The sequence below is a fragment of the Lissotriton vulgaris genome, chromosome 8 (assembly GCF_964263255.1).
Source record: "Lissotriton vulgaris chromosome 8, aLisVul1.2, whole genome shotgun sequence".
NCBI lineage: Eukaryota > Metazoa > Chordata > Amphibia > Caudata > Salamandridae > Lissotriton > Lissotriton vulgaris.
In genome coordinates, this window is record NC_141696.1 from 45,683,181 (window position 1) to 45,707,151 (window position 23,971).

Sequence of the window (23,971 nt, forward strand, 5' to 3'; positions counted from 1 at the left end):
AGAGGAGTGGGGATCCAAAGTTCCAACAATTAGTCTAATTGAAGTTCTCTCTTGAACATAGTGTCCCTTTACAAAACGGAAAAAATACACCACAAATCCGATGGACATGAATAAAACATGGAAAAAAAGCACCAACCAAATGTAAGTAAAGGGGGAATCAAAAAATGTTTTTTAAACCATGTAGCAAAAATCGAAGGCCTTAGATGTGGTCAAGCCAGTGTCAAATGAAAAACGGGATTGATTAGCCATACGAGTCTCCAAATCAGGCATAGACAAGTCAGTGGGGTAAGTATATTCAGTATCATTAACAGGATCACCAGCAGGTGTATTCAATAAAGGATTCACAACTGTATTAATCTCAATGGCAACATCAGGCCCGATGGCAGGATCCTGGACCAAAACAGAGCGTCGCACCATCGCTTGACATGAAACCTCAGGCGTCATACTATAAAGAATTGGCCACCCTGTGTAGTTTGACATTGTCAATGGATATGTACCTATTCCCTTTTCGCCCAGGAAGAGGACGTAAAATGACTGTTCTTGTACCTTGCACTCCAAGCACTGGAACTGGAGCTTAATAGAAGGAGGCCGAATTCCTTCTTGTTGTCGATCTTCTCTCGGACCAGTTCTCCAACTTGGGGTAGCCAGCCGACTACCGGAATCTGCAACGCATCATCAGAAGTGGAGGACAAATATCCCTTTGCAAGGCTGTCTCTGGTCTTTTGTAGGTTCTGCAAAACATTAGAATGTTCATCTACGTCAAAGGATGCGGCTGCCGCCGCCATGTCTAGACCATCAAGGTCCGGGACAAACATTTTGATGCCAAAGAGCATTTCGTATGGGGTCCGCCCACCCAGAGACCTTCTAGGGAGATTATTTAGTGCACGTTGAACGCTATTGAGATGGTTAAGCCAGTCTCGGCCAGTACTTATAACCTTCGCTGTCAAGGATTGATTCAAGTCACGGTTCATCCGCTCCACAACTGAATTACCCTCAGGCCTGTATGGAGATGAAAATTTGACTTGGACCCTCAAAAAACTCCTGGCTTCCTTGTATGCCTTAGAGGCAAATGCCGGACCCTGGTCCGAATGGAAGGGGCCACACGCAAAAATTCCCACAAAGACATGCAAATCCCTTATGACAGTTCGGTAATCAGTACTTCTTTGAGGCCATAGCCACACAAAGCGTGTGCAAGAGTCAACTGCGACTAAGATGTACTTATACGCAGTATAAGTTGAGAAAGGACCGCAATGATCCAAATAAACACACGCAAGCGGTTTATTAGATATGTACAACTGTGTTTGGGGCGGGCGTGCAGCACTAGAAGGTTTAATTTGCTGGCAAACGTCACATTGAAGGACATAATCACGTGTCTGTTTGTACAAACCCCGCCACCAATACCATTGCTGGAGAAGAGATACAGTAGCTGACACACAGGCATGCGATGAAGCCATCCCAGTGTGGGCTGCTGTTATCAAAGTCTATCTGCGGATCGCGTTGGGTATTAACCTGCCACCAACGTCGTTAATTCTCACATAAGCAACTTTATCAGGGTTTAAATGATATGAGTATTAAGAAGGGAAACCTTTCTGGTAATTACCTCCCCACTCTGTTGCGGCAATAGCTGCCAAGATTTCATTATCAATCTTGCTTTTGGAACGTGTAACCACTGCCACTGCATATGTTGCAACCGCTGTCTTCACAGCCTCATCTGCGAGAGAGTTACCAACAGCATGAACTCCAACACGCTGGTGACCAAGAGTATGAATTACAAACGCGAGTGGCAACCGTTCTTTAAATTCAGCCACTCGAACCCAGATCATCTTATGTTTTATTGTGCGACCCTTGGAGTCATGATAATCATTTTGAGTCCAAAAGGGTAGATTGTAATTGTATGATTGAACACAGTAGTAAGAGTCACTTACAATAAGAGTAGTCACACTGGGGTCGGCGTACTCCAATGCAAGCATCAGAGCACGAAGCTCGCCCAACTGGGCAGTGCAGTCCCTTAATGTCTGTGTATGCACGACATCAGACTTGAATTCACCATTCACTTTAGTACCAACCACAATTGCGCAGGCCGAAGAATATGCCTGCTTTGAATCCGTAGCCGCTAGCGCGCTTCCATCAGTGTGAATGATACAACGGAAATCTTCAAGTGGGCGCATAGTCAGAAGAGCATGATGAACAAATTCATACTGCAAGTACTCTTGTGTCTGCAGAGAGGAATCAAAAATGAAGGTGACATCCGGGGATGTCAAGGACGTGGTCCATTGTATCCACAGTGGATGCAAAGCTTTGGAATTTGGAACACTGGCCTTCGTCACTGCCTCCAAGGCAGGATACTGAGTAACAACCAAAATGCGCTTTCCCTGTGACAGTGCACGTTCCTTAAGAATCGCCATTTGCGCTGCTGCTAAAACTTTGTCCACAGTGGAAAACCGCAACTCAGCTGAAGTGTACAAGTGTGACTTGTAAGCGATAGGGACTGTGTCACCCTCATTAAAAGTGAGGTACGTGAAACCTACTTCCCCTGGCACGATTCTTATCACCAGGTTGGTATGGCTGTCACGAGTCGACAAGAATTTAGATTCAAGCAGATCAGCCTGCAAGGATTGCAAGATGGCTGAATATTCAGGCAGCCAGCACAATTTGGAGAAAGTAGGTTGTATCAAAATGTAAAGAGGCTTGACACGCTGGGCATATTCGGGAATGTAGGTACGCCCAAAATTCAAAAAGCCCAGTAAAGATTGTAGCTTCTTCAGTGTTGTGGGAGCCCTGCAAAAGTGCGTATTTCTCCAGGAAGTGAGGAGCTAAACCTCGACCTTCATTGTTGAGCTCGTAGCCCAGGAACAACACTGTATACTCTGCAATGTGTGACTTTGCAAAGTTAAATTTGTAACCGAAGCCCACAAACCGACAAATAATGTGGTCAACGCGACACAGATGCAGCCATAATTTGTCGTCTGTGAGATAGATATCATCAACATACGAGCATGCATCTGTGTCGAGCATCACCAAGAGAGAGACAACACGGGCGGCAAAGACGCCTAGACTATTCTTGAAGCCCATAGCCAAACGGTGAAACTGGTGCTGTTTGCCACCAATGGTAAAAGATATCCATTGACTACTAAGAGAGGACAGATTGAGGGCAAAAAAAACATTGGATATGTCACGTGTGGTTTTAAACCTTTAACGCACGAGACTATCCACTAGAGCAGAACTGTGAGTATTCTGCACCACGCACATACGACAATGTGAGTTTAAGTGTCGGTAATCCAATACCAAACGGTACGAGCCATCTTGCTTGGTCACAGTAAAAAGAGGGTTATTCATTTGAGACACAGACATTTCAATTACATCTTGATATTCCAATTGTTCAAGGATTTCCGCAACGGAGGCTTTCGCTTCACACCGCATGGGGTACTGGGGTTGAGGCTGTGGCATAGACCGTAAAGGAATCTCATGAAGAGGGGAAAATTCGTCCCATCCACAATGAGTACGGCACAAAGTCGGCGCAAGCGCGTTAGCCCAATCTTCTGCAAACTGCAGCGCATGCTCTTTCGGAACAGTGTGCGCGAAACTAGGGAGGATCACCTCCTCACCTTGGGGAGCAGCTAAGACAAAAGGTGGGGGCCAGTCGACCTCCTCCAGCAGAATATCATAGGTAATAGAAAGATTTTTCCAAAACACCCCTTTTATGGTACGTCTATGTCACCTTTGATGATAAGGATAATTTCATAAAGTCTATCAAGGGGAGCCACTCTAGGTTCAGCTGTCTCTACCACAACGAAGGTCTCAGTCGCTGTCACCTTCAGTAGTGGATGCAACGCCTCTCGAATTATGGTAATCTCCATCCCGCTGTCCAAAAGTGTCAGCGCCCATGTCAGATTCCAAAGCTGCATTCTCACTATCTGTGGCATATCTCCCTGTTACGGCAGCAACTTTCTTCTTTTGAAACTGGGGTCTTTGATGCAGTGACTCGTCCTGCTTGCCTTTTCCGTCAGCCTTGCAAGGCTGCTCAAGGCTCTGTTGGGCACCTTGACCTCTGCCGCCGCCTCCTCCACTGGTGGTCGGAACTGATGTTTCCTGCAAAGAGTGAGGAGAAGGTGTTCTGAGACCAGAAATCTATCAGGAGACTTAATCGCAGCACGGTCGCGCAACTCAATGTACGCTCAGTAGAGGCAGGTGTAGGTGAAGCAGGACGGGACCCCTGTTTCTGTTGCTGTTTCCCCTGTTTTTTGCTCTTAATGAATTTTTTGTTTCTGAACTTTTGAGCGGTCATCTTTCTCAGATGACGCATCCTTAGTTTGCTACTGTGCTTGTTTTTTCGCAAAAGGCTTAACACCCAAACAATTACAGCCATTGGTCTTATAAGCCTCCATAATAATCCTCAGTAACTGATGGGGTTTCTCGGCCTCAGGGATATCGCGCAAAGCATTAGACACCGGGAAACTCACTGCATCTCCCTTGACATTAGCAAGTACCAGATCGCGAACCATGTCAAATGCTCCCACAAGGCACATTCCCAACTCCACGGCTCCTTCCGGACCGTGTTTATCCTGAACACGCTTGATCAAGGAGGGCAGGACAGCCATTGATGGGGTGCCAAAGCAACACATATAGGCAGCCGCAAAAATCACACCCCAAGTGGTACAGTCATTCACGTCTGGCACTAAGTCTTTCTGCAAACTAACCGTAAGTATCCTGTGTTTCTCCACAGGAGAAGTATTCAGGAATACTGCTTCCAGCTGGTCAAATGTCTCGGTAAGACAAAAGGGCATCTCATCCCTATCCTGGGGACGCTTGCCCATGATCGCATTAACCATAATGGGACTAAGCTTCAGCCCAGCTGGATGCACCGCTCCACCCGGGGCCCCACCCGGGAGGTTGAGGGAAATATAATGAACCAGACTCCTTATCACTGACACTGCAGAGGCATAAAGGGGTCTTAGTTGCGGAGTTGTTAATTGATAAGCAGATAAAACAGGCTATATAGCACCTGGGATTGACAACGGTCTTCGTCTGACTGCCGTTATAACGTGTGGGAGGGTGCCATTAAACCAAACGGCATGCTGCCAAGCAGAAATTGGAACTTCCTGTGTCCTATAGGGAGTGTAGGCTGCAGGCGCGGCAGCCGGAGTATACGTGTGAAACACACCAGTACCAGCATCAACCGCAGGAAACGTGACCAATGAGTAAAACAACTCAAACGGGTAAGCAGCGCCAACCGATACAATAAAAACCACTGCCTGTCCCTCCGTAGAGACCAGGAACTCCTGCAAATGATTCCGCACAGCCACTCAACTGTGTGCGGGAATATCGACCGCAGCCATTTCAACACAGCAATAGAAAAGTACAATGCAATACTAACACACAACTGTGGAGCAATTCAATAGTAAACCAATTTATAATATCAAGCTTGAACAGACCTATGTAACTATAGGTAGGTTTTATCTGTCACCACTGTCAACCGGAAACAATAGTGAGGGGTCATGGACTGATCTAACCACTACTCGAGAGTCTCACAATAAGACCACACGCGTTGGCGGCGCCATGTTGCGAGGATCCTGCTCAGAACTGTGCACAGATACCAAGGACATCAGTGAATTGTGGTGTGCCAGAAACTCTCCTCAGTACCTAGAGAATCCCAACCAGCTAGCATCAGTGTCTCATTAGCTCTTCCTCCTATAGCAAAGTAACCAATGATTAGACAACCTAGAACATGCGACTTAGTACAATCTCAGGAATGGTGGAAAGTGATAACACTCTTTTGTTATACTCTCATACCAGTCCACAACAGGAGTAAAGACGAGACACAATAAGGTTAAAATGTTTATTTTAATGACGTGATCTCAGTGATCTCATGTGCAGTATCTTAACCAACATAAGCAGACATATGTATAAAAAGTAATATGGTCAGCATGGTTACATTTCCATAAAACACAAAAGGAGAAAGCATATTACAATGCTGGTGAAAACAGGTCCTATAGTGCCCAGTTTTAACACCCTCCCTATATAGGAACTATGTATTACAAACTAAAGAAGGTCTCTTGGGCTTGTTTTGGGGGGCCCCAGTACCTTTCCGCTCAGTAAGAGTAAATTACATCTGGATCAGCAAGGCTCTCTGCATCCCTGGAAAAGGAATCTTCCAAGTGTGTAAAATCATGGCGAGTGTGTGTATAATAAGGGCGCAAGAATCTTAGTTGGCTCACAGCTGCCAAATTGTTATGTCTAGAAAGCGTTATGTGAACATACCGAAAACAGCTAACATGTTGTGATAACCTTTGCGGCTTTAGCACTCACTGTGCAGACTATGGGCACGATGTAAGTCTAGGGATGTCAAAAACAAAAACCCCTTCTCATGTGTAGACCTTCGTGAAGGCTAACTTACAAAAACAGCTTTGCAGTGTTGTGTGCAAAAGCAGCAAAAGGGGAAAATGGTGTTTAAACTTCTAATAAGCCATGCTAACATAACATGCGTGCAAAAGCAGGCCTTAGGCCACACTACAGGGCGTTTAGACATGCCTATTGCCCGAATTACACCAAATTTGTCAGAAGGTAGATGTTGGTCCAAAGAAGTGCCATTTTGTCATTTGCTGTAAATCCATGTAGTAGTTTTGGAGACATTTTAAGATATTTATTGATAAGCGTGGCTCAAATCCACCTGAGCGACTTACCTCACTCATCTATCATTCTCATATAATAAGCCAGCCGGACAGTGGAGAAGAATTAGTAATATATTTATTTGGCCATAAGATTCATCTGTAGATGGGCCCCGTCAGGTCTACACCCCAGGGAGTGCGCCGAGAGGACTGACCCATCCCATCATGACAATACATTATAACATAGCATGGCAGGATAAAGCTACGCCCAGACTGGAAAAGTACTGGGCTCAGCAGAGGGCGAACAATAGCCTCCCACAAGAAGCATCTGCTCCTGCAAAAGCAACATTTTCTCTCAAGGCCAAAGAGCCGAGACTTGGCTTCTCCAGAGCATGGAAACATTTCTGCAAGAAAAATACCCAAGACAAGAAATGCTGAAACTAGGGATTTTCTGCTCATAAGGGAGGAGGAAAACTGTACCATGAGACAATGGAGCTGCAGAGCAAATGTCAGCATCAGAAGTCTTTCTGCCATAGACAAGCCTCTCTCTCTTATGAGAGAAGTTGAAGCTTGCATATTACAAAAATAGCTCAGTGGGTTGCAGCACATGAATAATAAGCTGTAACTGCATATTGGTTACACACATTAGGCTAACACATTCACAACATCATTAGAACATTCTGCAACAGGAAAATTACTATCTATCATTTCTAGTTGTATAAATAGGGACACAGTGGATCCACGACCCCTCTAAATCGCTTGCTGAGATTTGATTGGCTGTTAACATGTCAAACAAGGAAGTGTTGGCAGCCATCTTGTGACGTGGTTAAACCGAGTAACATAAAAAGGTAAAATTTAGAAAAGGTGGCTGGGTAGAGACACCCTGACCCCCTCGGCCTCTTGGGTGGGTCACAAAAAATAATTTCTGCAGGAGGCATGCTGGATCTGCCGAATTAAAAAAAAAAAGCACTTTGTTGAATATAGGCCCCCGGGTGGGCGAGGTCTGGGGCCAGTTTTTATAGTATTGCGGGGGTGCCCTTGGGGACCACCACCTACCTGAGCCAAACAAATGGACCCTGATGTGGGGGGCGCGCACGTCCCCCTAAAGACCGGGTCTGCTGGCTGTCTGGGGCTTTTGAATACAATTAATGTGGCGAGACCCGTATGGCCTCCCACTCGGCCCCAGGGACCACCACCATCCTGGGGCTCATAATGTTTTAATGCGGGCGACCTGCTAGGCCCCCTCAACCCCAGAGACCACTACCTCCCTGGTACAATGATTAACAGAAATTTGGGGCCGCCTTCTCCCCTGAGCAATCACTAATAGAAATGTGAGGAGCCCACTAGGATCTGAGTATTGTTGGGTTACACAGTGGAACCTTCTAGGAACCGGCGGAATAGGATTCCGAAGTAGTTCCAGGTGTGTTGAAGTCGCTAGCATTGTTGAATCGGGGATGGGAGGTTAACTTTACACAACCCAATGTTCATTTGGACTGCATTTTTTCATTACAGAGTGTTCTTTACGAGGTCTCCTCAGTGAGTATGAGACATTTACCAAGTATTGGAGAGCTGGTCACGTCATTGGTGTTGATGAACTCTTTCATTATAAGGGCACTTTAGAATTACGTTTTTGTTTTTACTTCTCCTCTTTTATTTTTCTTCAGTTCCTTTCTGATTATTTTTCCGGATGCTATTTTCCCTCTAAATACACTAAATGTAGAGGCTTGTCTCCCCCTGCTGGAAAGTATAAATGTATATAATACTGTTGCTGTACAAATCTAAAGACTGAGATGTTTACGATGTCAGATTCCCTACACAATGAGTGTGTTTTTGAGTTAAGATAGTTGTTTTTGCATTTCTTTAGATTTGAGCCCCAGAAGAAGGCCCACAGGCCCACAAGGCATTGGGCAATAACGAAATTTGAAGAAATCTTGGATATATGTATTGTCATGGGATCTTCTAAAACAAATGCATAGGAACTAATCAAACATGAAGGATTAAACTGTCTTGTTTATATGTTTGATAAATAGTGTACATATTGGCATATAATTCTTTTGAACAATTTTGGAAAAAAGTGATAACTCTTTTGATACTTTGTGTTGAAAATTACAGTGCATTTGCATTGAGCTACCGTGCATAGTGGTCAGGTCACATAGACCTGAAATATGGAGGCCCACTAGCAGCCAACGCAGCCCCGGGGACCACCACCTCCCCGGGACAAATTTGAAGAAAGGAGGAGGGAATGATCCCCCCTTGTGGAGCCCTAGATGGCCCCGGGGACCTCAACCCCCCCAGGGCCGGCTCAAGTAATGTCCCAGGATGCCCATCCCGGGACATTGCAGTTTGATATGGCATGGCGGGAGCACCTCTCCAGCCATGCCATATTAAATAGTGCTCTGCTTTGAGCAAGCAAGAGCATTTTGTTCTTGCTTGCTTAAAGTAGAGCACAAGTTGCTTTCACACACAGGGAGATGCATGTTAGCAGCTCCCTATGTGTAAAAGCAATGTTGGCTCCTGCAGGAGTTGGGGAGACGGTAGGGACCTTGGGGGCCTTCAGGCTCCCTCTGCAGTCCCCATCAAAGACAGTGGGGACTGCAGTGTGGGTGCTCTGGGTGGGACAAGGCACCCACACAACAGGCCAGGCTCCTGAGGTAATGGTCCCTGTGGCCTAAATTGGCACCAAAGCCCCCTCCCATTGCTTAAAAATATTAGACGGGGCCCTAGGCGATGGGTCCTGGGGCTGAAATCAGCCTGAGGAAGGTCACTTCCCCCCCTCCCTATATAATTATGTATTAAAAAAAAATTAACAGCCCGGGACCCATGGGATGGGGTCCTAATGGCCAAAATCAGCCTGGGGAAGTGGGGCAAAATCTCACAGTCCCCCTCACCCATTGAAAAAAAGGCCTGTCCACGGAGGATGGGGTGCCCAGGGCCAAACGTGGTGCAGGGAAGGGGGGCACCACTACACCTCTCCCTTAAATAACATTTTAAAAAGATATGAAAAAAGTCTGGAAAGTTGTCAGAGGCCACGCCCATTCACCACCACACTTCAAATACGCCTCCTGGGGCAGTGGTGGTTGGGGGATGAAGTCCCCTTAGGTGCTAAGGGTCTGTGGTGTCCAGGAACCACTTCTGTTACCTCCAGTAAGTCCTAGACAGTGGGATTGCTGAGAGGACTTAGAGGTTATGCCCTCTTTCTCCACTACTCTGCAAACACGCCTCCTGGTACTCTGCTGGTTGGGAAATTAATTCCACTTCACTTCTGTGGCCCTCAGGATTAGAGTAGACTTCTTCCCCCAACCTGTAGTGCACCAGGAGGCGCATTTGGAGAACGGGGGTGTGACCTCTGATGACCTCTCAGCAATACAGCTGTGTGAGTTTACTGGAGGTAACAGGAGGGGCAGTTGACCCCCAAGGACCCTCAAGAGCCTATAGGACTTTTCTCCCCAGCCAGTAGTGCACTAGAGGGTGCGTTTGCAAAGTGGTGGAGAAAGGGGACGTGGCCACCGAAAACTTCTCAGCAAAGCCACTGTGTGGGACTTACTGGAGGTAACAGGAGGGGTAGTTGGTCCCTAAGGACCCTCAATAGCCAAGGGGAGTTCATCTCCCGACTAGTGGTTTGCCAGGTGGGGCATTTGCAGAGTGAAGGAGAAAGGGGGCATGGCCTCCGATAACCTCTCAGCAATCCTGCTGTAAGGGACTTACTGGAGGTAACAAGAGTAGTAGTTGACCCCCAAGGTCTTCGGAGCCCAAGCTCTCTTTCTCCACCACTCTGCAAATGTGCCTCCTAGCACACTACTGGCTGGGGTATGAAGTCCACTTTTCTCCTAAGGGACCTTGGGGGCCATGAAGCCCTCAGGGTACCCCCCGCAAATCCTACAAATCAGAATTCCTGATATCTGGTCAGAGGTCCAGCCCCCTTTCTCCACCACTTTGCAAACGTGACTACAACTTAAAAAAAACATAGAAATTCACAGAAAAACAGAGGTTAGAAAGATGTTAAAGTTAGGAATTAGCATCTAAAAAATCTTAGAAATTCACAGAAAAAAAACAAAGGTTACAGGGACTTTATAGTTAGGCTCATATTTCACTCGTACAAAACCAGTGAAATTCTGCAATTATAGTTAGCAAGCTACCTATAACTCATGCCCCCGCAATGCACTGTTTATGACCTCACATATTACATCACTCCTGACATGGTCAGTGACATCACTTGGTTTTTAGCAATACTGTTACTGGTACGCTAGACCAAAGGAGCTGGTGAAGAAAAAGCCCTCTTGGGCATTCTGAATGCTCTACTTTTTAATGTGTAGTACCATGAGAGTACCGTAGGACTCCTGCTGGCCTACCCATCCAGATATCTCTGGGGCATATTACCAACAACTAGCGATAATTTTTGTCTCTAACTTGTTTAGAGACAAAAATTATCGCCGCACATCGGCGATTTTTATCGCAGATAAACCTTGCTATTAGCAAGGTTTATCGCAAATGCGATAAAAAACGGCTGCAATGCGTGAATATCGCTGAAAAGTCAGCGATATTCATGCATTATCGAGCAAATGCTCTTAGCCATGTTATCCACCTCCCATTGGATAACATGGCTAAGAACTGCTCAGGGCAGGTGTTAGCTTTTGGAGATATTCGCGCTTAGCGCGAATATCTCCAAAAGTTGGTAATAGGAGATAGCGATGTTAGGGACTGTTTCCAGTCTCTAACATCTTGGCACGCCCACTTTGCATGTCATTAGTGATAAATATCACTGACATGCAAAGCGGGGCCCAAGATGGTCGCTATCTCCTTTTAGCTGTCACTAACTGGTGTTAGCGACAGCTTGGTAATAGGGAGATAATTTTATCTCCGCTTTCTTGGCTTTTAAAGCCAAAAAAGCAGAGATAAACCCCCTTGATAATATGCCCCTTTGTATTTTGTACGCTAATTTCTTGTAAACAGCTGAACGAATATACACCAATTCACAAAAAGCACACTTTCAGAGTAAATATCTAAATGTCTGCCAAATTGGTTTTAATTCTGTTCAGCTATTTTTTTTCTTTATCGCTTTCAAAAATTCCTATGGTAATTATTATTCCGAAAACATGTTTTGGTGGAACCTCCCTCCCTTTTACTTGATCCAGCCCAAAACTTTACAGAAAGGGGCTAAGTTGGATAAACTTTTCTTATAGAAAGTTTCTTGAAGATTGGTCAAACAAGACCAAAGTTGTTAGCAAAACAAAAAACTGCTTTTTATAAGGAAACTGTGACCTAACACATAAATACCCAGTGTCAACCACCACTGTATAATATATATATATATATATATATATATATATATATATATATATATATATATATATTCTGCACGCCTCTAGTGCGCACCCCAAACATCTTATAAAAAGTATCCCTTATGGGGAATTTATACGGATGCGCAGAATTTGCAGCTCGGAGTCTGATCTGAATGCCTGCCAGGAAGAGGCTATTCAGAGATTTATAAAGCGAGGTTACTTTATGGATGACCTTTTGTCAGCTAAAGACAAGGCTAACAGCATCAGCACTGATGATCTCTTGGGAGATTCCATTGGGAATGTGAACGTTGAGGCAGAAAACCCCCCAAGTATGACATTAATACTGTTAGTTTAATCACCACCTTCAACACTGAGGAGAAAGAAATAAGGGGCATCCTCAAAAAACATTGGCCCATACTCCATACAGATATTAATTTGTCACCCTTACTGCCCACTGAACCCTCCATTATATTTAGGAGAGGCCCCTCGATGAGAGATTGCTTAGTGAAAACTAGTCCAGAGGTGAGTGAGAGCAAGGTGAGGATCTCCAACAAAAAAGGTTTTCATAAATGCATTTCATGCAGGGCGTGCAAGTTCGGGGTGAATACGGTGGAATTTCAATCTCCATTTAACCCCATGCCTACATCCATCAGAGAACTATATACATGTCGTACAGATCATGCTGTATATGTATTAGAGTGCACGTGCAAGCTCAAATATGTGGGCAGTACCAAGTTACAGGTATTCAACCGCATATTACAACATCTCAGGGCAATAGTTAACTCCGATGCAAATTACCCTGTTGCCCATCATTTCGAACTTGTACATGCCAAAAACTTGAACCACTTCACCTACTTTGTCATTGATGCCGTCCCCAAGAACATCCGAGGGGGAGACCGTGAAAAAACTCTGAGACAACTAGAGAGCAAGTATAGTGTTCTCTTAAATACTAGAATACCCAATGGGTTTAACAGGGGGGAAGATTTACAAGTTATTTTGTAAACGTAATATCCTCACCCTATGGTGCAATCTCGAGAGTAGCATCCTGTTCATACAGCTTTTCCCGCTAACCCATGTAACTCCGTCTTTTATAGTATTTCTTCCATTTTTGAAAATGTACAGTTCCATACAAATTTAACACATATCCACTAGAATCTGTGTTCTCATCTGCTTTGATAAAATGGTCTTCAAATTTGAAATCATTAATTGTCATTTAGTCACTATGGCTATAGTGAACACATAACATCAGCAACGATGCCTATAATGTTTTTAAACTGTGGTGGGTAAACAGCACTAGCGCAGGTACATCAAGTTACATGACATCTGTTGTTGTGATCTTTTTCTAAATCACTGCATATATGTACTAACTGCGAGTATTTCATGCACTTTTTTGCACTTATGCACCGTTTTTTTTCGTAACATCTTATGGGGTTTGTTTCATTATTTATGGACATGTTACCAGTATTTGCACATATGTTTTGACTTGAATAGAGTGATGAGTCAATATGAATTAGCTCATTTTGCAATCAGAGTACATATTGTGAAATCATTATGTTTTATCATTGGGTTCAATTATGCACTTGCACTTTTCTTCGGATATACATAATTTTCCAGATTTACTATGTTTATTTAATAACTCATTGTTAAGCATATGAATTTATATTGTATATAGTGAGCTCATACATGTACCAGCATATTTAGTATGGTTTATTGAGATTGTATATATTTCTTTCTCATGAGTGTGCAATGTAGTATTTTTTCCATGTCCGTTTCCCCTTTGATTTGATGTTATTGTTTCTACCTCTATTTTACACAGTATATAAACACCCCCATTGGTAATTTGAGGCCATGTGATCAAGGCCGTTTTGTGACGGCCGAAATGCGTCATGCCGATGGCGAGGGAAAAATAAAGCCACTTTCTTGAATCAAACCTTTGGTGTTCTGGAGATCTGTTCCTGTTGGTGATGTGAGGAGTCGCAATGCAGGACTTTGTATATATATATATAAATATATATATATATATATATATATATATATATATATATATATATATATATATATATATATATATATATATATATATATATATATATATATATATATATATATATATATATATATATATATATATATATATATATATATATATATATATATATATATATATATATATATATATATATATATATATATATATATATATATATATATATATATATATATATATATATATATATATATATATATATATATATATATATATATATATATATATATATATATATATATATATATGTGGAGAAGTGTGGCTCAGGGGTTAGAGGCGGCAGACCCGGAATCTGAGATCGGTCCTGGACCAGGGTTCAATTCCCCGCCCCGGCGGATCTTGGGCTAAAATTCCACGGACTCGATAATTCTCGTCCCGGTGCCTCCTCAACTCTCGGGTTCACACTCTGCGACTCTGGGCAATAGCTTGCTTAATCTCCACAACGGCCCCTCGCGGCGGGATGCCTGACTTTCACCCTGTGGACACCCTGTCGGGGCTTCTCACAGGGGAATATCAGGACGGGTTCCCTAGGCAAGCGCCAGGATACCCTTGTGGTGACAGGTTGCGCTATATAAGTATACCTACATTTACATTTTACATTTACATATATATATCAATATTCTCACTTTGCACCACTGGCTAGTTCTGAACTCTCTTTCTTCCAAATGAGTCCTTCTACAGGTGTGACACTCCCTTGATTTGTATAGTCTAACATGCGTGCTCTATGCTGTCTTCTAATACTATTCTCACTTTGCCCTTACATTACTGGAGGTTCTGTTCTTTATTTCCATCAATATCTATGTGGCAGGGACGGTGATTCACAAAAAAATGCCATGGATAGACGAAGTGATGTCACATGCCCTTTGACCTCAATGACATCACATGAAGAGACGTCATGTAACCTTTCATCCTGAATCCTATGAAGTAATGCCACATCACTATCAGATTTATGACATCAAAATAATTACTAATAATGAACCCAGGTGATAAATCAAGGAGAATATGTATTGATAAATCATAGTGAGAGTTGAAAAAAAGAGATTTAAAAAGTAGTAGTGGCCATGCCCCCCAGTATTAATCCATATGGACCTTACATTGAATATGAACTACATTATTAACCTACTTTACTCCTTCTCGTTGTTAATGTTTGTTACTTGTGAGGAACTATCACACTCCTGAAACACAGAGGTGACTATTAAACCATTAGGTGTGGCTTAGAGGCAGCTTTATCCATTCTGTCATCCTCATGTAATGAAATAAATCGTAAATAAAAGACACAAGGCTCTATTCCATGGAGGGGCTTTGGGTCAGCTCTCTTCATCCATTGGTCTGTTCAACAGTCATTCGCAACTTGCTTCCGCCCCCACAGCATAAAGCAAGGGACAGTGGGTCCGCCCACTTATGCCATTGGCTGCTTTGCAGTGTGAATGGTGGCACATAAGCACGTGGCCAAGAAATGGGGTGCCCTTCAATGCAGGAGCTGGCGGGATAGTATTGTACCTTTCCACTGCTTTACTCTTCCTTTTCTTTATCAATTTTCAGTCATCCTTGTGTGTTTAAACTATGTCCTCAGGTTGCAGTAATTCAGAGCCAATAGTACTTTCTTTGCACCCATATAAATAATACTTTCCTGGGGCTGAGGGTAAAAAGGGTTCCTATATCTGTTCTAAGTACATGTGAATACTTGAAATATCTAATGCTGTTCTATGAACATCATTGTTTACAATTTAAAATGGTTGCAAGCATGTGCTTGGAGTAATACACAAATGAAGATCTCGTCAGCGTACCAAGGCCAGACCTATTGCTTTGCCAGTGATTGTTTTCCAATTATTCACAAATTGATGAAGTATGGTAACACTTTAAAAAATTGAGCATGGTTCATTAGTTTCCTTTTATAATGCTTCCTAACGAATACTGCAATGCTCAGTCCATTTATTTTACAAAACAGAAAGTGTAATGTCCCAATTGAAACTGCAGAAAGTAAATGGTGCTGGTCAGGGCACTGCTTATCTTCTGGTCTTGACACTGCTTTTGTCCCCCCCTGAAGCAAGGAATTGCAAAGCCAGAGACAGGGGTTGCCAGGGTCAAGGCAGAGATTGCAGCTACAGCCTTTTTGAACCTCCTCCTGCAGGTTCCTCGCTCTGTCTTCTAATATAGCCATCCAGGGGGAGAATTTTATAATAGACTTAGAGCCCTCCAGAGCGGGCTCTACCAGCCATTAAAAGCCCTCTCCAGCGTTGCGAGGGCCTTTAAAACGGAGCAGGCCTTTAATGGCTGGTATAACCTACTCAGGAGGGCTCTAAGGCTATTATAACATTCTGCCCCTGGATGGCAGAATGGTCTAATTTGAAAAATCAATGGCCTCTCGAAGCCTGAGAGGCCTTCGCTCACAGTAACAGCTGTGAAATGAAAAAAAACATTGGAATGTTGCTCTTCGGGCTTCTACCAGCCATTAGAGGCCCGGAGCACTCCATTGTCTTCAATAGAACGCTCAACATTCTAATGTTCTGATAACAGTTTCTTTTTGCTCCTCCCACATGTCCATGCCTTCTTTTCCATTATTAGTTATATTTTGCTCTTCCTACAGGTTCCCCACTGTGTCTTCCATAATTAGTTTCTTTTCGACCCTCCTGCAGGTTCTGCGCTTTGTCCTCTATTAATAAGTTACTTTGTGCTTCTCCCGCAGGTTCCGCGCTCTGTCTGCAGTGAGAGTTGCCCTCCTGGGTACAGAAGGGCCACCAGAGAGGGGGAGCCTGTGTGTTGCTTTGACTGTATTCCCTGTTCACAAGGAGAGGTCAGCAATGGCACAGGTCAGTCTTGCTAATGAGAATACATACGAAAGAAGTGTCTTCTATGTCTATCTCTATGCAAACAGTGATGAATTTCTGCTTTCATGAACAAGAGAGACAGCTTTCAAGCTACCGTTCAACTATGGCAGGAAGTGGAACCCCACCTTCATACTGTTACCACTTCCTCTGACCAAATCTCTCATCACTGCTAGGGCAACAGCAGAGGCAAACTGCAGCAACAGATCCTTTTGACATCTGTACATGAGAATTGTTGACCAGATTACCCACATTACTGGCAAGAAAAAGTGGTCTGAAGGCAAAAGACTGGCAGACGGCCTTGTGACTTCAGCATCAGATTCTGATAAAAGTAGTGACAACTACACAGCATAACCCTAGAGTATAAACATACCATGAGCTGGTTCACATTTCTGTATCCAAGTACAATGCTTACTCTTATCAGAGTTCAAAACAAAAGTTATGTAATCCAGAAATATGATGTCTGGTTTATGGAACTCTAAAGCTGTTGGGCAATTCTTCTAACAAACAATGCTTGTTGTCCCTGGGATCCCTTTAACTAGATGGCACTGCAGGCTGTGTGAAGAAAAGTAGCTCTTTGTTTGACTTTGAGATTTTGGGGATACCCTGGTGAAACAGTCAAGGATTAATCTAGAAGACAGGTGGTGAAGAAGAACCCTGAGCTACAGCAAACCCTAATAATCAATAAACCCATCCAATTAGTTCTACGTTTTCTTGCAAATGAACTGAAGATTTATCATCATCATGTTCAATAGCTTAGGGGATACTTTGGCTAAGTTGAAATGAGGATTTCTAAGTCAGCCAAATGCTGTGTGGGATTCAATAAATACCTGTGTGTCCATGACTGACAATATTGTGTTTGGCTTGCTAGCAAATAGTTTCACACATTATACACATTTCTTAGCATTTATTACATATTCTTGGGAAAGACCCTACAGCAACTGCATTGGCCATGATCATATGAGAGGGTCAGTTCATTGGAACCTGACGTCATTATGGAAATGCAGTGGTTGGCATAGAAAGGGTTCCAATGTGGGGCAGCACACAGCTGAGTCAGTGTGGTGTGCAGCAACAAGGGAAGTGAAGGATGCAGTCTCACAGCAATGTTGGCTGGAGTATCCTTCAGAGCCAGTGACCGTAAGGCTTAAGGGCGGATGAGGAGAATCGGAAGACTAAGATGCCGTAGGTAGCGCATATCACAATGGAAACAGACAGTGACGGTTGGGACGGAAATGCCCTCTACATTTTTAAAAACATGAACCCCTGCCCTGAGTGCCCCTCTGCAATGTTGTCTTGATCCCTAATGCTGAGGTTTTAACATAGATACAAAAGTGTCTCATGCGTGAGCTCTATGACATAGGCCTGTCTCACAGACTGCAGGCTTATTGGACACGGAGGGGCAGCCAAAGCCCTACCCTCAATGTGGTGAAAGACTACCACCTTCACAAAGAATTAATCAGCACAAGCACGGTAGTGGTAGCATTCCTTGTAGTCATCAGTAGTAGTGACAACGTCCTGCAGCATACAGTATAGTAATCAGCAGAAGTGAACAGGTCCTTCTTACAATGTGTTACTGGAGTGAGGCGAGCAGCAGGTTTACTCACCTTTTTAGAAGTTCCACTGCTGTGTGCTCAACTCACCATTGTCCTACATCAGGTAGATGTGGACTGCTACACAATGCAGGAGTGGTGAAACCGCGCTGGATGTATGTCTGGCTGGGAAGGGTAAAGTACAGGGATAGTAAAGTACTTTGCAGTATATGTGTGGTTAGTGAATTTACTGTGTATATGTATGCCTAAAGGGAAGACATTACACAGGAGATATTGTGCTGTGCAGCGCGTGCGCAATGGAAGCATGGGCTGGGTGTATCTGTGCTTGCATGGAAACAATGCATTAAGCGTAAAGGGTAGTGCAGCGTTCATGGTGTCTGGACAAAATATTGGTTAAAAAAGAAATTATTTTGCCGAAATATCGTGTCAAGATTATCGAGATCTCATGCATATCGTGGACATGAATGGTGAGGTAAAAATATTATTTAAGTGTTGTTTTTGATATCGATGTAGTAAATATTATTGGATATAGTATTGTTTTTTAGTGTAAAATAGTATGGAATGTATAGTTTTTTGTATGTGTTTATAATTGTTTAAGATGTTTTAATTGTAAGTTCATTTTTATTCAATATTTTTTTATAATTTGGAAATTATAATTGCTTTAATGTTTTTTTTTAATAATTGTTTTTTTTTTACTATTGGGGTTTTGAGGTAATAGGGGATAAGGGTGGGGGGTGATTTTTTAAAAATGTATATGATAATTTTTTTGTTATTAATGTTTAGATATTTAATTATTTATTAATTTTAAAATGTACTTTATTATATATAGGGGTTGATTCCAATTCGGGAAACAAATCCGTATGACAAGTACGATCCGGACCGGGGTATGAGTACGCTATTCGTACGGTAAACATCACGTATGAGCAATTCATACAGAGAGCCACACATATCATAGGGGTACGGTTCGTGCACGTACGATCATGGGGTATGGTTCGTACAACCCATGATCGTAGGTGTACGAACCGTACCCCTACGATCATGGGGTGCACGAACCGTACCCCATTATCGTAGGTGTACAAACCATACCCCTACGATCATGGGGTGGACAAAACGTACTCCTTAGCTCATGGGGTGTACGAACCGTATCCCCACAATCATCGGGTGTACGAACCGTACCGGGGGTCCGTTTTGCATGCATTTCGAGTCGAATTCTGCTTTTCCGGACATTTTGAGCTCTTGTAAAAAAGAGTCATACGGAGTGTTGACTGGACGAATCGTACTTACTGGGTCAGAAAATGATGCTTCGATCCGTACGGACATTGCCTACTGCGCGTTCCGAATATGATTCGTACGGATTATTGAGTCGTACGGGCTTTGGTACGATTCGGATGGAGGACTACTTTGGGTATGCATTGTACTACATCGTACGTACGGGGACGTTCGAGGATACGATTTGTATGGGAAAAATGCTCCGTATGGCTATTCGTACGGGATTTTGCCGAATCGGAATCAGCCCCTATATGTTTTTTCGAAATGTATGTGAAATAAGATATGTTCAAGTATTTGAAAAATAAAATGTTCAATTTGAAAAATATTTAAAATATTTTTGAATTAAAAAAATATATATTTGAATTCATTTATAAGTTTAAATTAAATTTTTTTTAATGGGATTGTTGTAATTGTATTACAAACTTCAAATAATGTTTAGAAAGGGTAAATATATATATTGATATAATGTCAAATTTTACCTTAAGTTCAAGTTCAAGTTTATTGTTTGATTAGTTAAAATCATTACAAAGACCCCCTAGAAAAATAGAATACTTCTGCACATGCGACTAAGATTATCATGCAATGAAAATGATCAAAATACATCACTATTTTGTCTTACAAAAATTACAAGTCTATAAAATCCAATTGTTAAAAATAGTAAGTTAACAGTGTTAAAACTCAAATAATAAAACTTTTTATTTTTTATTTTTAAATATCCAACCCCATTGAAAAGGGTGTGGTGCGATTTTACATGGATTTATATTTGGTCATTCATCAGCTTGCAATAGGAAACTCTTGACGAGTTTCATGAATTTGACTCCTTGGCAAGCTAGGATGTACGACAAGCCCTCCAACCAGCGTATAACTGCTTGCCTGCTCGACCGGATGTTCAGATTGTTAAAAATAGCTTTCAGGTAGTGTCTCCTTTGGTTTAGGATTGCTGGACAGGCACATAGCAAGTGGATTAGGGTTTCTTTTTTAAATCCACATAATCAACAGGATTCTGAATTAAAAGCTGGTTTCCATGAGGGGTATAGGTCCTTGGAGTCGTGCACGCCCATTCTAAATTTTAAAAAACATGTTTTTAGGTAAGAGCTGAAAGGGGCAGATAAGTAAGCTTGTGGCTTTGAGAACCTGTACAAGTTTCTGACTGTCCATCCGTGCCGCCTCTTGGTGAGCGCCGTTTTATCCTCCAGTAGAGATTTCTTTTTGGCCGCGACATTTACTTTTTTATTAAAGGCTCCTCTATCCATCGCATTGTCCCATGCTGGTTCAAGTTCCATCTCAACCAGAGAGGTACTCAGGAAACTCCCCCAGGAGTTTGGAGTTTCCTGCTCCCTCTGGGACAGAGGAACGGAGAGTATGGCAAAATTTTATAAAGTTACTCATTCCCCCGAATTTCTGATGCTGGAGACCAAATTCCAGTCTAACCTGGGAAGGCGAAGCACATTTCGGCAGATCAAAAACAGCTTTGTAGATTTTTGACTGTAACTCATTCTGTAGGTGCAAGACTTTTCCACACCAAGGGACCAGGCTGTAGGACAAACTAGGTTGGATTTGTGCAGCCATTACTTTTAGCAAGTGGGAATAGTTTGAGCAGTCCAATTTTTTCCGTAGTAATCTATAGGCGTAAATCAGTGATTGGGCCTTAGATTTGAGGGCCAGTTTATGTTCTTTGTGAATTGTACCCTGCCCGATTGTTACGCCCAAATATTTATATGAAATTTGTTCTTCAACGTTAGCCCCGTCGACCATCCATTTGAACTTTAATTTTCTACTGTCAACGAGGCGGACGATTTTTGTTTTCTCCTTATTCAGCTCCAGCTGTTCCTTGTCCAAGTAGGATACCAAATTTTACATTAATTTTCTAAACGTTTTTTTGAAAATGTGTTTTTTGAAAAACATGTAGTTGTACTATTAAAATAAATGTCATAGGTAGTAAATATTAATTACAATATTGAAATCTTATTACTAAATAGAAAATACATGTTATTGTGTTATTAAATATTTTATATAATTAATAGTAGTTTAAATTAGGTTTGTTATAATTTAACATTTTAGAAAAATATATAATTTCCTTAAGTGTAATAATGTGTACTATAAATCATTTATTTTGTATTTCTCAATTATTTCGTTGTAGGTAAAAAATTATATTTGGAAATGGATTGAATTAATTCATATTTTTAGGTTTTTTACACCTTCGCTAAGTTTGTTTAGATTTGAGTGGGAACAGTACTTTTCACTCTTTAGTGTTCAACAACTTCTCCAAGTTGGTTTAAATTGAAGTGGAATAGTAAATCTCACCCCTTTACCGTCCAACACCTTCCCTAAGATGTCTTAGGTTGGAGTGGGAATCGTCCATTCGGCGACCCCTGTCCCTGCTTGCAGGCCAGGTTGCTCCCCACACCGCACAGCTCCTCCTGTATGTCCGTGACTCCCCAGCGCTACCCCCTTCTGCCGTTAGTTTGCCGCTGGTGGGCTCATTCTGTCATTGTATTACTTGTTCTGCCTTGCTGCCTCTTACTGTATTTTACTGTATTTTTTGTCCTGTCTTTGCCTGTGTCCTAGTGTTCTGCCCCCTTTTTTCATTCTGTACCCCTCACCGCTCCTCTTCCTGACCCGCTCCTGCTGCTGCTCCCCTGCTGTCCTGCCCCCTTTTTTCCTTATGTTTCCCGTTCCCGAAGCCCATTCCCGCCTTCCAGCTGCTCCTCCCTCCCACTTGGCCTTATATGGAGGATGCCACGTGGAAGCGCAAAGCAGGCGCGCCAAAGACAAGCCTGACTGCACCCGTCCGTGCCCAGCGCCAGGACCCTTGGACCCCGAAACCGCCACGACGCCAGACTACGATACAACGCCAGCACTCTCCTCGCACTCAACGCCGGACGAAACCACTGCTGCTTCCAGGCCAACCCGAAACGCACCCACGTATCTTTCACCTGCCGCACCTGCAGCTTCACCTGCGACAGAGCTAACAAACCTCCCAGGACCAGACCCAACCACCTTCGCTGCATTCTCCTCAACGCCCGCTCCACACGCAAACATGCAGTCGAGCTCTGGGACCTGCTCGACACCTCCGCCCCAGATGTTGCCTTCCTGACCGAGACATGGTGGAATGACTTCTCGGCGCCCGACATCGCCATTGCCATCCCGAACGGCTACAAGGTCACCCGCAGGGACCTCACCAATGGTACTGGAGGAGTAATAGCCATCATCCACAAGTCCACCCTCAAGGTATCCACAGACACAGACGACACCCTCAGCACCGCGGAGCACCTGCACTTCCGGATCCACACCAACCCCAACACCACCCTCAGAGGAACCTTCGTCTACAGACTCCCCACAGTTCTGCAACTCCATCGCCGACCTCGCCAGCACACACGCACTCACCTCCACAGACTACATCCTCCTCAGGGACCTCAACTTCCACCTCGAGAACAACAGCGACACCAACTCCACCAACCTGATCAACAACCTCGCCAATAAGCATGGGCGGAAAATCCGTTACGCTCGCAGATTTTGCGGATTTTCGGTAAATTCGCAATCGGCGAACGCTCGCGAATTTACCGAAAATCCGCAAATTCGCACGCAGCTGATTTTTTTTTCTTGATGATACAATTTTGCGGCGCGCGGCGTTTACTTACCGTCATTCAGGGTTTGCCGAGTTGTTGTTCTCGATATTTTGCGAGTGCTGCACCATTTTGGATCTTGCTGCGGGATCCCGCGGGAATTTGGCGAGCACGATTACGTCATCGCGGCTTGCCAACTTGCACAGCGAGAGTTTGTGAACACGAGTACGCCGTGATCACGTATCGCGGGACTTCGCAATTGCGAGCTTGTAGATGCGGCGAGCAGCAACAATCTCGCATTTGCGAAAATACAAAATTTGCAATTCTGCACAAGAAATCCACCAGCAAGCAGCATAAACCTTCTGGAAATTATGATTTTTATCTGAATAACTCCTCAGGTTGACATTTGCCTGCACTTTTTTTGCGAGGAGACCATTTTGGGGGGGGGGGGATGGGAGGAAGGAAGTGCACCACAGTCTTCAACTTCCTGTTCCTGTCCAGCAGGCTCCTCCCAGTGCTTTGTCCATCTCCTGGTCACTTTTCATTTGGATCTGGAGCTGGAAGGATTACTTTTTGTGGATGCTGCTGGATATTAGGATTTGAGGCCTTTTTGACTTTCTTTGGATCACTTTTGGATTAGAAATTTCACAAGTAAGTTTGTTTGGGGCATTACAGTTGCTGCAACTACAATTTTGGAATTTTTGATTTTTGGTCTGTTTTGGGGCCTTTTGCCCAGGGGTACTCAGTGGTGGGTGCACTGAGTCTTTCTGTGGGAAGTTTTGAATTTAAACATCATGGAGGGGCTGGATGGCTTGGGATTGTGCTGATTT

General features: G+C 43.3%; 1 protein-coding gene across 1 annotated transcript in view; it reads left to right on the forward strand.

Moving 5' to 3' along the window:
• The window catches only part of LOC147693351 (vomeronasal type-2 receptor 26-like), a 172,843-nt gene that overhangs the window by 123,361 nt on the left and 25,511 nt on the right, over window positions 1-23,971 (forward strand). Inside the window, exon 5 of the mRNA XM_086935945.1 lies at window positions 16,618-16,741. Coding sequence (XP_086792071.1) covers window positions 16,618-16,741 — 124 coding nt within the window. The remainder of the gene's footprint in view (window positions 1-16,617; window positions 16,742-23,971) is intronic.